Source organism: Anguilla anguilla, chromosome 12 (genome assembly GCF_013347855.1).
Source record: "Anguilla anguilla isolate fAngAng1 chromosome 12, fAngAng1.pri, whole genome shotgun sequence".
Lineage (NCBI taxonomy): Eukaryota > Metazoa > Chordata > Actinopteri > Anguilliformes > Anguillidae > Anguilla > Anguilla anguilla.
The window spans coordinates 9,830,659-9,846,796 of NC_049212.1; the positions used below are offsets into that span (position 1 = coordinate 9,830,659).

Sequence of the window (16,138 nt, forward strand, 5' to 3'; positions counted from 1 at the left end):
ATCACACACGGAGCGTGGAGGAGACAACAGAACAGTAACAAAGACCAAGCACACAATCTCGTTTTGGTATCACGTGACACAGACGGGGTGTGAAAACAAATTTCTCCGTTTCCACACCGCTGAAACCGAATTTGAAACGTGTAAATTTGATGGCATACCTTCCATCTACAGGAGGTGTGTATATATATATATAATTTATATATATATATAATTTTTTTTATTTTTATAATTTTTTTTAAAACCTTGTGGCTTAAAAGCAGCAAACAAATACAGCCCAAAGCCTTCTTTTGCTGGGGTTAGTATGTTTTATTCTCTCATTTACCGTACGTATTATATTTCATATATATTTATTTTTAAAAGAAAAAAATATGTCTGTATATATTTAAAGTGCTAATAATGCGTTATGAAAACACGGATGGGAAGTGGGGGCGAAACTCACGCGTGAACCTGAAACACAACGGAGAAACAGTCGTCGTAAAAGTGTTACGTGCCGTTACTGCTTTTTGAAGGAACGGCCTGCTATCACTGAGCCCAGACCAGTGTCCTACATTTCACTCTACTTGGCAGAGCCCTAGACTGGGACTCTGTAAACTGACCCCGGTTCACCCGTTGAGAGGACACGCCCAAGGTGACTTAACGAGATCAGCAGGGACTGGGGTCTCATGTCATGGCGGCAGACAGAGCTCCGTAAATAGGGGGCTAGGCTAGGCGCTGCCAGTCGCAATGCTTCGCTCTCGACTGCATAAACACTAAGACTGGTTTAGATTGAAGGTGCTATCGCTAACACAGAGCGGCTCCTGAAGGCTGACACACCCACCGCCTCGCCGGGCAAAAGCAGCTACGAAATCTCTGAAAACCAGAGGCGAAACGGGCGGTCGGAAACCGTGCGGTCCAAACACAGAGATGAAATCGTTAATTTAGCGAAAGTGAGAAGGCTCCGCTTTTGCAGCAAGCCCGGCTAAATTTGGAAGTGCACCTGCGTGTGCACTTGCCTGCGAGGTTCTTTAATAGTAAAACAGGCGACTCGCTCGAATTAGGGGGCTTGAAACCCGTATGAGATCACGTATGAAGATTCTACAAAGACAACCAAAAAGTAAAGAAAATGTTTTTAAAGAAATAATAGGATTACATAATGACAGCCATTGTCAACTCAGTCAACCACAAACATAGCAATGCATGCACACACGACCCCACCATTCAGAAACCCTCACCCCCCCCCCCCCCCCCCCCCCTTTGTCCAATATGTTGCGAACTGAGGGGGTGTGAAATTTATAAGAGGCAGCAAAACGTTCAAGCGACCCATGCACAGATGTAGGCCGAAAGTTAAATACTGAAACCTATCTGGGCTGAGGCTGGCAAAGGCTTAAATTAACACAGGCAGGCGAGACAGACAGGCAAACAAGCAAAAGATGGAAAAAAAAGAAAAGAAAAGCGAAGATATATTTGATAACACCACGAACAACCCTGGAGCGAAATGAGTTTAACGAGTGGGAGGGGCTTCCCGCCCCAAACGGACCCGCTTCCCGCTCAAACTTGGCTGCGCCTCCTTCCGCCCTCCTGGGTTTGGTTTTTGTGTCGAGTCTTTCGTTGAAGAGGGGGGAAAACAACAAAACGAAAACAAAATGTCAAAGAAACCCCTAAACAAACCCCCCCCCCCCCCCCCCCAAAAAAAAACAGGAAGCATCGCCGTCCAGCACAACTCTTGATGTACAGCACGATCCTCTTTTTCTCCCCGCGAAATAAAGTTAAGACAACTGTTCCCCCAAGGCCTGACAGTCCGTCGTATTTATAACTTGTGTTCTAGTTTACCTGTGCCTAGGCAGAACTCCCAGTTCCTCTGTCCGTCTTTAAGTTTTCTTTTTTATTAGTTATTTTTTATATTTCTCCTCATTTGTACAGTTTTCAAGGCAACCTTTCAAGGAAAAAAAATAGGAAGTTCATAGCAAATGTACTCTTTCGTTTATGGATTCAAATTTGCTCAGGTATATCGATGCGTGAAGCGAAGCGCGGATATAGACAGCTAACTCGAATTCATAAAGACGTGATGGAGGCATCCCATAATGGCCATGATCTCGTCATCATCTCCTCCTCCTCCTCTTCCTCCTCCTCTCTGGAGACAGGAGCAAAGCTAGCACCCCACTGACCTCGGCCGTCCCCACTTATCTAACCCCTGAGTCCTTACCCCTCCCACCCCCAGCGGCTACCAGGAGGCCAGTGTCCGTTTTCGCAGGAAGTGCGGCGTTCGGAGTCCCGATAGTCACGCACCGTCCTCACTGTCTGGGGGGGGGGGGGGGGCAAGTCCTCTTCTGCACCAGGGCAGGTCGTCGGCACTGCCTTTGCCGTCTTTCGACAAGCCGAGAGCCGTCGTGCCGATCTGGCCACTGATCCACAACCGCCCCTGGCCCCCACTGTTCAAAAAAACTGCAGACAGGATTCTCTCTCCCTTCCAGCCAACCTCCCGATACCCTTTCGGTTCTCTGGAACCCCAGTGGGGCAGTCTCTAATGCCACCGCTCTCTTTCACGCCCCGCTGCTCGAGCGAGGACTTTGGATTTGAGTCTGAAATCGATAAGATTGGACTTTGATTGGTTTGTTGAAAGGAGTGAACAGCGACTGTCAGGATGGCTCCGCCCCACAGTGTAGCGACTCCTCCATCTTACTCCTGCCTTCATTGATTGGGCCCGTCCTTGGTCTCCCCGTAAAGGACAACTCTTTTTGGATCTGCGGAGGGGGGGAGGGGAGAGAAACACAGGTTAAGCAGATCATACAATATATACACAAGACAAATAATTATACTTTACCATCCCACTAGACCTACTATCCCGGAGGGCCGCCGTGTGTACCAGTTCTTGGTGTGTTTCAGCGCATAAAGGGATAGCTCACTTTCTCTTTCTTGGATGATATCTCGCTTTCAGTGCATTTCCAGTATACAGTGCAGTCCTTCCTTAGGTATTTGGACAGTGACACGATTTTTATTTTGGCTATGTGCACCAGCACATTAAATTTGAAATTAAACTATATGAAACGGTGCAGACGGTCAGCTTTAATTCGAGGATATTTATATCCATATCAGGTGAACGGTTAGGAATTATAGCCCTTTGTAGACCTGGTGTGCATATATATAAAACATATAAGGCCGGTAAATCATGTTTTTTTTTTTTTTTTTTTTTTTAATCAACCAACTACGGAGGTTAATCGCTCAATAAAAGGTTTTTTGAATATCTGGTGTATTTTGACTTTAAAAAAAGGTCTGGGAAAACTTGCGTTATTTTAACTAAGCACTGTACACTTGAGCACGATGACGTATTCATATGTGCGCGTGCATTAAAAAAATCAAACTACGGCTGGCGGAATTTCTATCTGAAATAGTTTCTGTTTATAGCTAACCTAAAACTGAAAACATCATCTCGCTCATCACCGCGAAAAACCCAAGACCTTAAGATGTTACTACTCTCTTATCGACCTATTATCTTCCTTAGTTAGTTTGTGTTTTAAAACCCATTAATTTAATTTCGGCGAAGTCGCAAAAATGAACGGGAGTGAAGAGAAACCGTTAACGGTCAACAGGGACATCTGATGCTGCTAGTATTCACGCTACGCAAACAGAATCTGGTAAGCTCCACAATATTACTTCTGTTATACCAAAGTGAAATATCCCTTTAATGTCGGCGGGTTTTGATTTTGGACAATTTGATAGCACGTCCATAAACCATCTACCATAAACAGAGTTTTTCAGCCTGGCATAGTAGGTTAATCAGGAGCCCTGGAAATAGCCAGTATTCCTCTGCACTGGAAACACTGAGGTCCAGAAAGAGAGTGACCAGCAGAGGTCTATAAATACACTCCTCTTACGAGCCCCCGGACACAGACACAGTGCTGTGAATGCAAAAGGGACCCTGTCCCAGGTAACTTCAATACTGACCCAAACAGGGCAGGGCCTTACAGTAAGCACACTTACTGCACAGAGCATACAGACACTGTGACGTACATGATGCCTTTCTCAGAGCCCAAGATGGCAGGGTGCTCGTCCTTCTCAGAAAACAAATCGCCACCCACCCAATTAATTAAATAAAATCAACAAATTACTCACCTTGTTTTTGCAGATTCAAGACACACTCCATTTCTGTTGAGAGAAAGTAAGAGAAATCAATTCCCAGCAATAACAAAAAAAAAAAACAAACAAACACAAACACACAACCGTGTAACAGACACCAACCAAAAAAACGTTATTCTCCTCAATGTGACAGTCAGAGCAAAGACAGCCAATCCCTGCCACCCACTTCTAAGCTTCTGAGCTTGATGCCTGGTGTAAATTTCTTAGACAACGGCAAACGCAACCGGGATATTAAATGACTACTGGAAAGCCATAATATACACGTCCTTTGACAATTCTGTAAAAATAGTGCAGTGCTTGGAGCAAAATAGGGGGGGGCGGTGATCCCTGATGGGTCTTTTCATTCCTCTTCTCTCCTTGGTGTAATTCAGTGTGAATACGTCTGTCGGTTTTCTAGTTTCCCCCAGGGGATGCTGCAGTGGGACGTTGTTGGGTGTGGCGGAGGAAGGGCGGGACGGGAGACGTGTAAAATTTATTGCATTGCAAGAAAATTCATAAAGCAAAAAAATTTCAACATGAAACTCTCACCTGCGGCGAGACAAGAGAAAAAGCCAAACGTTCCCAACAAGAAAGACATTTAGTTTAACGGACAATAATCCCTGCTGCCCCACAACATAAGACAAGAAGAAATTCACAAAATGAGGACTGGAATCAGGGCTGCAAATTCAGTGCGGGATTGCGCAAATTATAGTGATATTTTATGAATCCCACGTCTGCAATAAAGCAGGAAAAGTCCACCGATACGTTTAGGATGAAAACTGATTTTCATCAATAGCCTAACTAGGACAACAACACCGAATATAAAAATTGTGAGCACCGTCCTCTAGGCTGCATAGGCCATTTCCAAGTAAACGAGACGCGCGTGTGCAGGCTGCTTCAGTGAAATGTGAGGAAAGAGGATACGTTATTCAAACGAACACTGAAGCCAATCGCCCGCCGTCCGCCGTCCGCTAGGCTACTCACTCCAGGAGAGTGAAGGCAAGCCGAACGCATGTGCAGCAGCAGCAGACAGGGCTAATACAGTAAATGTACATACAACTAACGAACCGCTGGCTCATAAGGAACTCTGCAGCTCAACTTCTAACGATGCGCTCGACACTGACAGGTAATGAAACGAATGGCAGGAACACAACGAGCAAGAAAGACTAGTTTCAGTCGAAATGACTGTCTATATGTGCTGCTAACTTCCAATGGCAAGGAAACAAGTTGTTCCCAATGCCATATACAGGCCACTGAGAAGGGGGGGGGGGGGGGAGGGGGGGGGGCTCGAGAGCACAATCCAGAGCTTACGGGAGGGCACTGTACAGCATAGTTTTCTGTGCTACAGATGCAGCCCATTCGAGAGCCAGTGAAGAAACTTCAATGAGACCAGTCTGCAAATAAAAGCAGCAAGTTGCACGAGCTACAGAGCTAACTCCAGGAGCCTGTGCTGAACTTCACCTATTCACCAACAGTGACAGAGTCTGTTCACAGGGACAGAACTGTGCAGAACACTGAGATCTTTCAGAGATGTCCTGGAGCACATGGCTGCCTCCAGGGTATTGGATAAAGACAAAGCAAAATGTCTTTAGATGGCATTCAAATTTTGTGACAAACTGATGTACTTTCACACACTGTTCTCCTGCCCAAACACTTCCAAAGGGAGGACTTCTCCTCTGTCCGGCCACTGGTGGAAAGAATAGAAGCAGCAATAAGAGATGTACATCTAGTGAATCTAAGAGATGTACATCTAGTACATCCAGGAGTCTCAGTGCGTGAATCTGAGAAATGTACATCTAGTACATCCTGGAGTCTTGGTGCATGAATTTTGAACGTCTTCAAGGCACTGAAGGCAAGGGAGACAAGCTGTACGATTTCCACCTGCAAAAGCCAGCTTCTGAGAATCTGAAGAGAAGTTTGTCAACAGCTTGATTTTTGCTGCAGTTGAAATTGAATGACCACTTCCCGGCAGACACAATCTTTTCATTGAAGTCTTTTCACGAGTCAGCATCTTGGAGCCAAGGACAGCCCGTACTGCAAAACAAGGCAGTAATGAAGACTTCATGATGAGCTTGTGAGGGTTCTCAGGCACTTCCCTACCACTGGCTGCTCAGAGACCATCAGACCAGAGCTCACCCTGGGGTAACGGGCGATGGGCCTCCAACCAGAAATACGCCCACACAACTCTCAAGGAGTTTTCACAGACACTTTTATGAGAACATAAAGGGGTCTTTTGAGAGACAGAGAAGCCAGTTCATAGGTGATTGGTGATCCCAGTAGCAACTGTCAGCTCTGATGGAGGGAAGGGTTAGGGTTAGGGGGGTCAGGGGGGATTGGCCGTCTGCACCCTAAACAGAATTAAATCCAAGATCAGGAATTCATTGAATGAGAGCCTGACCAACCTGTAAATAATATCAGAACGAGGTCCTGCAATGGAGAAGTTTGACTTTGCAAGGCCAGTGAGGAAGTGCAGGCAGATGACAAAGCGCAAATTAAAGTGGAGAAGTAGCCATGGTCAATGTGTTTCTTTCTTTTTTTTTGTTTTTTTAAAACAAAATGTGTTATCCTGGACAGTTTTCCTGAATAGTCTTAAGTTATTTTGGTAGTTTTAAAGCAGCACATGAACAAAGGGGAAAGCTAAGGCTGCTTTTGATTTTCAAACTTCTACATAAAGTAAAACGGCAATAAGACAAAAACAAAATAAAAGCATGTCGCATTAATTTTGTCCGTCATGCTTTTATACCGCCTCTTCTGCCAGCACCCACCCCTCACTCAAACTCCCCCCTCCCCCCTCTCAAACCTTTGCAATCCCCCCTAAAATATTGTTCTTTAAGGTGGGGGGGGGGGGGGGAGAAATCTCCCTCAAACCAAAAATGAATTTCAGCCCTGGCAAACACAATGAAATACAATGAACACTTGTCCAACTGTCCACAACACATGCTATAAAAAAAAATCAGATGACAATTACCATGGTGACTGAAGGAAAAGCAAATGGAAAAATAAATAAATAAATAAAATCAGTCCTGCAAGGATAGATTCCCCTCGGACAGGCCTCAAAAAGACCCACCATTTGGGTGATTTTATCAGCAAAGCAATAACCCAGTCTGGCCTTTCAGTGGTGTGTGCACTGGGCACGACAGCTTTCTTTTCAGTCTGAAATGGTGCACCTTAGGTATAAACTTATAGACTGAGACAGATTTAATAAATTCTCCATGTTATACTTAGCTTTCACGAGGCAATGGTGGCCTTTCGTGTGCCTTCATTTCATACAGTAATACAGGAAAAACTTTCATTAAATAAATGTTATCTACACCAGTGATATTTGATGCACATTAGTACCGCAGTGTACATAAAGCTAAAAAGGTTTTTACGATGTTTGGTAAAATCTGCCTTCTGTAGTGTCTAACCACGTCATCACAATTTTGTTTAACATTAAGAAGCAGCATCTTATAAAACAAACCATTACACATATCATGCTCGGGGAACTACCATCTGCAAACAGTAAAAATAAATCAATAAAATATTTTTGGCGAATTTTTCCTTTAATGGCAGCCCCCCAGCATTCTTCCCAGACTCCCCAGCAGTTGACTTTGCGTCCCTGAACGACCAGCTTACCTTTAGTGTGATAACTAACAGCAGCTTTGAGATCAAAGGACCCCCAGCTACACCTCCTCTCCAGGCCCTTGGGGTGGGCGGGGCCTCGGAGCAGGGGCGCGCCATTGGTGGGCGACGCCCCGAGGGGCTCAGCCGGGGCGGGGGGGTCTTTAGGGGAAGCGAACACTATTGCACCGAGATTCCGAGCCTCGGCGGCGTCCCTCTGTCCGTCCGGCCCGGGCGCCTGGGGCCCGCCCTCCCTCAGAGGGGGCGGGGCCGGGGGAGGGCCCGCTTTTAAAACACTGCTATGGGTTTGGGGGCTAGTCCGTTTTTCCGACTCGTGGGCTTTCGGCGGGGGGGGCGCGGCTTCGGACGCCTCGCGGGGGGCAGGCGGGGCGACGGGACAGTCCCCCTGGAAGGTCACCTCCGCTACCGCCCCCGTTCCCGGGACGCGCTCCGCCCCAGCCCCGACGGCGCCCCCCTCCGGCCCCGCACTGGGGTCGTTGATGAAGGACAGGCCCCACTGGTTCTGGAAGATGTCCCCCAGGGCTTTCTGATTGGCGGGGGCGGAGGAGGGGTCGGAGCCAGGGGCGGGGGCCGGGTGGGGGGCGGTGACGGGCGGGTCGGCCTGCCTGCCGCTGGGGAGGGCGAGTTGCATATTAGAAGAGGACGGGGCAAGGGGGTAAACGAAAAGACTGGGCTTCCTCGGCTCGGCCACCGCGCCGTCCAGCACGCCTCCGCCCTCGTCCGCGGGGGGCGCTACATTCTCCGGGGGTACAGTACTGGCAAACAGGGTCCCGGTCAGGGAGTAGGCGTGGCCCTCCGCGGAGCAGAGCGCGCCGTTGGCGAAGCCGGAGGAGGTGATGGTCTTCATCGCGGACATGGGGACCTGCGCGGGCCGCCCGGGGGCCTGGGGCGGGGCCGACTGGGGGCCGGACGGAGGCGGGACCTCCCCTCCGGCCCTGTTGAGATTCTCCTTGACTTTGCTTGCATAACTGATCTTGGGCACAATCTTGGCGCTGCTGTTGTCCACAGGAAAGACGGGCGGGGGCTTGAACAGGGTCCAAGAGTCCTCCCTCTCCTTGGCCGTCGCCGTGACCACGGGGCCGGACTTGGCCTTGCCGGGCCGGTCGTCCTGCTTCCTGCCGAAGGCGCCGGCGGCCTTGCCGTCAAAGTTCCTTCGCTGCGGCTCGCACGCCCCCGTGGGCGGCGGCGGTATCGCCATGGTGACGGGCGTCGCCGCGGAGACAGGCGCCTGCTTGTTCGTCCGCGCCTCCGCCCTGGAGGCGGGGCCCGGCGGCTTCTCCGTGGGCTCGGGGGCGGGGGACTCGGGGGCCTCGGGCGGGGGCTGGGCGCCAGACTCCGCCCCCTTGCCGCCGGCGCCGCTGCGCAGGGGCTTGCGCTTTCTGGGCGTGGCGTATCCGCTCTCCGAGCCGCTGCCGTCGTTGTCGGGGGCCGGCGGCGGCTTGTTGCCGGGGTAACCGTTCGTGAAGAAGCCCAGGGGCACGGACACCCCGTTCGGGAGAGGCGCGGGCTCCTTCTTGCCCTCGGGGGCGAGGAGGTCGGGCGAGCGGTCGTTCCGGCTGCCCATGATGCCGTTCCGGTAGCCGACGCCGCCTCTGCTCCCCGGCTTAGAGATGGCGGGCGGGGCCCTCCCGGACTGCTTCGGCTTCCAGGCGGCGTCTAGCTGCGCCTGGTGGCCATTGGCGTTGGCGGAATAGGCGACGCCCACGGAATCGCTGGCAGGACGCGTGGCACACTCCCTCTCCACAGCACTTCCGTTTATTCTTCCATTGCCTGAGGAGGCGAGAGAGAGAACAACATAAGCAAAGTACGCACAGCTAAAGCCCATTGACACACCTTACAGTGGTTACTTGACGTACATTTAAAAGAAAGAAGCAAGGCAATCATACTTTAGAAAATAAAATTTGACCAACACAACCAGTTAAGAGCATTTTGACAAAAAGCTGTGTAATTTACATTTGTTAAAGTTCCTATTCGGTAACTGTAAGCCAGTTTTATTAGCACTGTTAAGTAGCATCTTTGGTGGAAGGCAGTATTTATAATCCTCTCTGCTTGCAGTGCCATGTAGGGTTGGTGGCTAGCTTTAGCGATCCACCGAATGTGGGTATGTAGCTATTGTAGCTCTAAACTAGATAGCTAGCCACCGCTACAGCATCGTTAAAGGACGTTCCTTTGACGGACATCGCTGCTCCACATCTCAGCCTCATCAACCTTGATCATCTTCCCCGTCATAATAATCTAGGTATTAAGTAACATCCAGGTTAAAACAAAATGGCATCTATATGATTTTTTAAATTATGTTTTTATTTAATTACACATCCATACACAGCAATCCACCGTAATTTGGTAGACTGTAAGTCCTGTCCCTGACCGGTGCACATAAGGTCATCTAATACAGAATTAGAAATCGTGATATAGCCTAAATGCCCAAAGTGACAAGGGTAGGTCTTGCAGGTATGACCAGCACGGAATGCCACTGTTAGGCTATTATAAACTATGATCCCTTGTAGACAGATTGAACGATTGATAAAATACATCAAGGTACCACTTTTTATTTGAATTTGCACAGGCATACACATGTGAAACTTCGGTTAGCGGTTTCGGTTAGCATAGCTATGTAAAGCGCCATAAGGCTGATTTTGACCCCGCATCCACAGGGCATCAAAATAACGACAGAATGACAGTGTGTTCTGACGATACAATTAGCTAATCATTGGTTTTGTGGGGACTTTGTGTAGACAGATCTGTTGACACACAGCATATGTCCCTAGTTACCACGCCAGATTAACAAAAACAGGAAATATACCAGCGGTTTAGTTAACAGTAGGATACATGGCTCGTCATAACATTGTTTATCCAGTTCCCTTTCTAGTTCTGGTAAAGTTCTGTGATCCATTCCCTCGCTCAGAGAGCAAGTAAATATCACTAGCTAGCCCACCGATGCTGTACGGCCGCTCCTGTAACGCCCGCGTCCTTTGACTGACAGGTCTTCTGACAATCCACCCTTTCCATTTTCAGCTTTAAATCTGCCAGAGCTCTCGTGTGATCACGCAAAAATCATAATGCAAACGAAGGCGATATGCATTTGATTTATCTCACCCTTGTGCCACAAAAAGCTAAATAAGAAAATCCAAAAATTAATCATTTTAAAAAGGGAGAAGGGGGCCATAAAAACTGAACCAGGACACATAAAAATAGGAAGTCACTACAAAAGCTAGGGGGCATGTTAGGTTATTTGCCTGGTGGTTTAGCGTGGTTCACCACTCGGATTGCGACAGGCTCCGGTGCGGGCCTTCGGCTGGCTGGGTCGCAGACGCAGCGAGGTCGCGGCGGCGCGGCGCGGAGCGATACTGGATGTTTAGACTGAGGCCGCTGCGTGGCGTCAGGCCAAGCGCGGCTGAAGGCGCCGCTATACATCCGATCCCTCGCCGGGCTTCTCGTAAATAAAATTTTCGTTAAAATCGCTCGCGAGAGTTGCGTTACATACGGGGTCTAAACTAGAACCCGGCTGTTTATTTTATAAATTAGGTGACATGTTTAAAAATAAAAAGGCCACCCAGAAATTAGGCTGAGCGCGGAATGTAACGACAGTCAGCCCACGCACCAATGCACAAAACTTTGAGGACACCGCGTCGCCCTTTGACACCGTAACAGAGGTTGTTTAAAAAGCAGAAAATGGGAGAAACTACAATCCAATCCACAGGCAAAGAGGCACAGCGAGCAACTGATTAACAGCATAGATTTGCAAACGGGCCTGGAGAGACATTGCCGCACTCTGTGTATCCCAGGAAAGCAACAGAAAACGCACACCGAACAAAAAACAATATTTTGATTTTGCACAGGGATATAAACGCACTGGCCTGATAAATATCTTCAAGTTAACAGTCAAAGATTTGTGCTGGGAATGTACAACTGCCTTCTACCTTTTTTTGCGGTAGTCTCTGTGCGCCTTACATTACATCACAGGCATTTACCAGACCCTCTTAAACAGAGCGACTTACACAAGATTTTACATAACATTTACACTGCATCCATTTATACAGCTGGATATATACTGAAACAATGCTGGATAAGTACCTTGCTCAATGGTACAACGGCAGTGTCCTACCTGGGAACCGAACCTACGACCTTTAGGTTACATGACCAGCTCCTTACTCATTATACTGCACTGCCGCCTAAAATCCAACCCCATCACAACTCACTGAACCGCCGCAGAGATCACGAAAGCATCCTGACGGAAACCGTTTCAGAGGACATGTCCATTTTGAACAGGCTATTCACCAGCAGTGCAGCCACAAATATTAATATAGCTGGGCCTGCATAAAGCTGGGGCAGAACAAACCCAGCACTGGCAATAGGGCGTGGTGGTTCATCCAAGATAAACGGGTGGGCCAGGATACTGTTTTGGTGGCCATCACCTACCCTGCCTATGCCCGTTCTGTGAACACATACATGACTGCATGTGACCCTTTAAGGTTCACTTTTGGGGGACTTTTTGAGATTCAGGTTCTGTTTTCGTGTACGATTGGCTGGATATTGCGTTTGTATTATTGAGCAGGCAAGAATACTTGCGGTCTAAGGCCTGTGAGTTCAGCAGGGGCCAGCAGAACCCAGAGTTTCTTTAAAGCTACTGTAGGAGGCCCTGGCCATAGGCAATGACCATATAAATGTTGGGAAAATATTTGAAAATAGAAAACTTTTTTATTTTTATTAAATGTAACCCTTCTTAAATTGATGAGGGGCGCCGATGATGCTTCTGAATCTGGGTGGGGTTCCCTGGATGAGAAAAAAGGTTTTTTTTAAAAATCCCTGGTCTATGCCAAGAAAATAGATTTCCAAATGACTCCAAAGCAGCTGGTACAGTGACACTACTTCTCCACTCTCCATTAATCATGTGCACGTATATTACCAAAATATTTCTCAAATGATCATTTTAAATGACCCTACACCAGGCTTCATTGCAAACACAACCCCGGCCTATCAATAACAAAAATATCAACTAAAAATAAATTTAATTATGGAGTGGCATGGTTGTAAAGAATCCCTAGTTGGTTTACATATACCAAATACCAAAGACTTTGATCGCTTAAGTTGTTCTTTTTAATACTTGAAAAAAAACGACAACATTTTGCTAAAAGGCGCTACCCAGTAGTGCTAGTGCTGTTTGATAACTTTTTCTTTTTAGTTCATTGGCCTGTCAGATAAGAACACAGGCACGAGGAATGGTTATGCTCCTGACCTTTAACCTTCCACAAATTATCCATGCACTGTTGTTACCAAACCTTACCCTGCTGACCGCGGATCAGTTAATCCAATGCAACGATCCGACATCGAAAGACGTCGAGCGGGGGGCTCCAGTTCACCGTCTGAGGCGAGCCCATGTGGCAGGCGTTCTCACGTCCTATTTTTAACCTCACGCATGACGTGTCACAACTGCGGGTTTCCATTCATACCAATCTGTAGCCAACATTTACGTTAGAAAAAAGTGGTCGTTTTGCATTGTTTTGTGTATGGTATCCGTTTCAAATCGAACACAATGCGTGCCTGGCAACCAAACATCACCATGTTTGTTCTAATCTAAAAACCGACCATCCCTTTCCACTGTAAGTGGGACCGCTGCTACATTCGTCTCAACTCGCTCTAACTAGCGAGCCAGAACTGCACGAACAGCACATTCTTTAGTTAAACTCTACCCATGCCGTTAGCTTGCTAGCTTGGTGCTACCTACTTCAGTTGAACCCGGCTAATCTTCCTGCGTTTCTTGCATATCCCATTACAGAAACATGTTAATACAACAATTTACGTTACAGACATGAGAGCCAATTATATATATTCTACTACTATCCGAGATTGCACAATACAGTTCGATTAAATTAAGCAATACCACCTAGCTAAAAATGCGCTATGCAGGCTACCTTAAGTGGGTATGGGGGAGGGGGGGGGGGTAGAATTGGGAATGTTTTTAAACAATTCATGTGTTGTCAGCATAGACTAACGAAAATAATAAACAAATGAGCAATATTTAAAATATTCACAATGAACAAGTTGTCATTACAAATTAGCTAGTTGGCAAGTGCCTGTATAAGTAGTAAAATTAGCTAGCTAGCTAAATAGCTAACTAAGTGGGTCACTAAAGAAACCAGGCTGGCCTGTATTTAATATGACTGAATTAAATTATGATTGTCAATTCGTGATCTTTGGAAGTTTTCGCTTATTTTGAATATGACCACGTGCAGTTACTAAATGCATACAAAATACAGACTTTTAAACATAAAACTCAGTCGCTGGGAAATAAGCATTGCTCCGTTTGGGTGGACTAGCTCGCTAGCCAAGCGGTACATTACTAGCTTACGAGTGAACATTATCTGGCTACAGCCTATATTGCTCATTTCATTGGCTAGCTAGCAAACAAGTGATCTAGACGCTGTCACGCATATTTTCCAAGCTATTGAATGCGGACTAGACAATTTCCCCCCAAGTGGAGTAACATTTTAGACTTGTTCGCAAAACACTTGAAACATGTTGGTAGCAATTAGCTGGCTAGCTTACCAGCTAGAGTTTTCTCAACAGGCCCTCCCCGTATGACAGTGACACGCACACTTCAGAGCAACAGGCCCACCTACAAAATGCGACTGTGGCAAACCGACAAAATACAAAAGACACCGTTTCAATGCCACTTGATGCGAACAGCAGAGTTTGTAGAGTATTTTCCGTGCTGTAAAACCACTGTACATGTTTAAAGACTTAACTAAAGAATCAGTTAGTATGATTTTTACTTCCAACATGGCGGACAGGAAATAGCAACTGAGCAAACCAAAAGCAGGAACATTCCAGCGGAGCCGGCTTGTGTTGCTGGGAGGCGAGTGTGCTAAACTCAGTTTTTCGTCAATTAAAGCTCCTCTTTTCTTTCAACTCACCCAAATGAGCTGTCAAGAAAAAATCGTTGCATTACAAATGGTTCGGTCGGACGAGGCTAAATAGCCTAAGATGAGTCTGAAAAATGAGCAGGAATTGGATGGAACCCGGTGGTGCACAAGGTCAATGTCCATACACGACCAGCTAGACACCCATACATGCATACATCGCCGAGACACACACCCCAATCAAACGGCACCTTCACCTACTACGAGTCCCCTTCCATTCGGCCCCCTCCTCTATGCTACTGGAGAACTTTTTAGGTTTTAGAGTCATGTCTACGAATCCAACCTGTTTTCTTCGTCTGCGTTTCCTGGTGCTGGCACTGGCTTGGATCATTTTTCAGCGATGTTTTTGTGCGGCTTGAGCTCCTCTCTCCTCCATGGTGATAGCGTTTTTCGTGTGCCCGATCGCTGGGCCGTTCCTCCATTTAAGTGTAATAAGGGACACTCTCCGGCTCCAACCAGTGTGCACTCTGGCGCACTGAACGAGTAATGTAGAGACTGCTGTACCGCCCAATCAACGCCAGCGATTTCAGGGAAACCAGCGCGGCCCCACAGCCACTTGTAGTTAGTACGTTCCGCCGCCTGCTAAGGTAAAGTTGAGTAGAAACGTCAGCAGTCCGACTGTGCAACCATCTCCTTTGGTCTCGGTCAGTTTAGCACTTCAAAAGGATAAGAGGATAGGTGATAAGAGAATTGGTAATTTCATTCGCTTCGGTTGCACCACACATTTTCAAGAAGACCAAGCCCGTCAAGAAATACTCTTCTGATAGTGAGATGTTATTATAAATGTGAAGAAAGCAATGCTACTGCAATAGAGAAGAGTTCTTGTAAACAAAATAATCTTAGGTTCGAGAGCCCCAATTTCTTTAAACGTTTGCATATACAAAGATAACTTTACAGAACTGCGTATACCATAAATTATCTAAACAACTGCATTGTTTACTGTATTAAGTTAAACGATATGTGTGGGATATAATACGTGGCCAGATTCTTAGGGCCCATTTTATGGAGTTAACTAGATAGCTGCCAAAACGTTTCGTAATTTACGCATGTATTCGGACAGACGTACGTGTAAAACCTGGATTGTATGTGATTCTCTGATCTACACACATTTCATAAAATATTTGGCTAATTTCTGAGACTGCGATTTATTTTTTTCAAATACAGATCTCCATTTTTGCCTGCAACTTTCACTTTGCGTTCACATGGATCACTCACGAGTTTTTGCATTGTTTTTTTACATTTATTTTTTACATTTGTCAATAATCGTAACCGTAACCTACTTTAAAAAACCACAAGAAGCAAGTAACTATTTAAACCGGAAGTTTTTTTCTCTGCCAGTTTTCTGTTTTTAAAAATAAAAGTACTAGTGCGAACGCATAGCCTTGTTCTTTACCAGTTATTAATGATGAACTGTAGTGTCCGTGACGAGGATATTGTGCATTTCTGACAATGCATTTCTTTCTTTTAGTTACAGTACGTTTTATTGTTTCAGTAAGCCCCAAAGA

At 46.7% G+C, this 16,138-nt stretch overlaps 1 protein-coding gene across 3 annotated transcripts; it reads right to left on the reverse strand.

The window, feature by feature from the left end:
- Nucleotides 1–1,652: 1,652 nt before the first annotated feature.
- nufip2 (nuclear FMR1 interacting protein 2) lies at nucleotides 1,653–15,490 on the reverse strand. 3 transcript variants are annotated; one of them, XM_035385770.1, is made up of 4 exons: nucleotides 14,917–15,490; nucleotides 7,708–9,483; nucleotides 4,090–4,122; nucleotides 1,653–2,720 (listed from the first exon to the last, which is right to left on the reverse strand). In XM_035385770.1, the coding sequence occupies exons 1-4, from the start codon at nucleotides 15,053–15,055 to the stop codon at nucleotides 2,668–2,670; spliced, it is 2,001 nt and encodes a 666-aa protein (XP_035241661.1). In that variant the 5' UTR covers nucleotides 15,056–15,490; the 3' UTR covers nucleotides 1,653–2,667. The 3 variants fall into 3 exon arrangements, with proteins under 3 accessions (XP_035241661.1, XP_035241664.1, XP_035241663.1); XM_035385773.1 differs by lacking the exon at nucleotides 14,917–15,490 and adding an exon at nucleotides 14,628–14,886; XM_035385772.1 differs by lacking the exon at nucleotides 14,917–15,490 and adding an exon at nucleotides 14,260–14,603.
- Nucleotides 15,491–16,138: the final 648 nt, after the last annotated feature.

Bases quoted from the DNA above. Each gene is read 5' to 3' on its own strand.
- nufip2 (XM_035385770.1), bottom strand. From the start codon at position 15,055: ATGGAGGAACGGCCCAGCGATCGGGCACACGAAAAACGCTATCACCAT. The intron at 4,123-7,707 runs GTAAGCTGGTCG...TTCTCTCAACAG, and splicing joins TGTTAGTTATCACACTAAAG to AAATGGAGTGTGTCTTGAAT. The intron at 2,721-4,089 runs GTGAGTAATTTG...CCCCCTCCGCAG, and splicing joins CTTGAATCTGCAAAAACAAG to ATCCAAAAAGAGTTGTCCTT.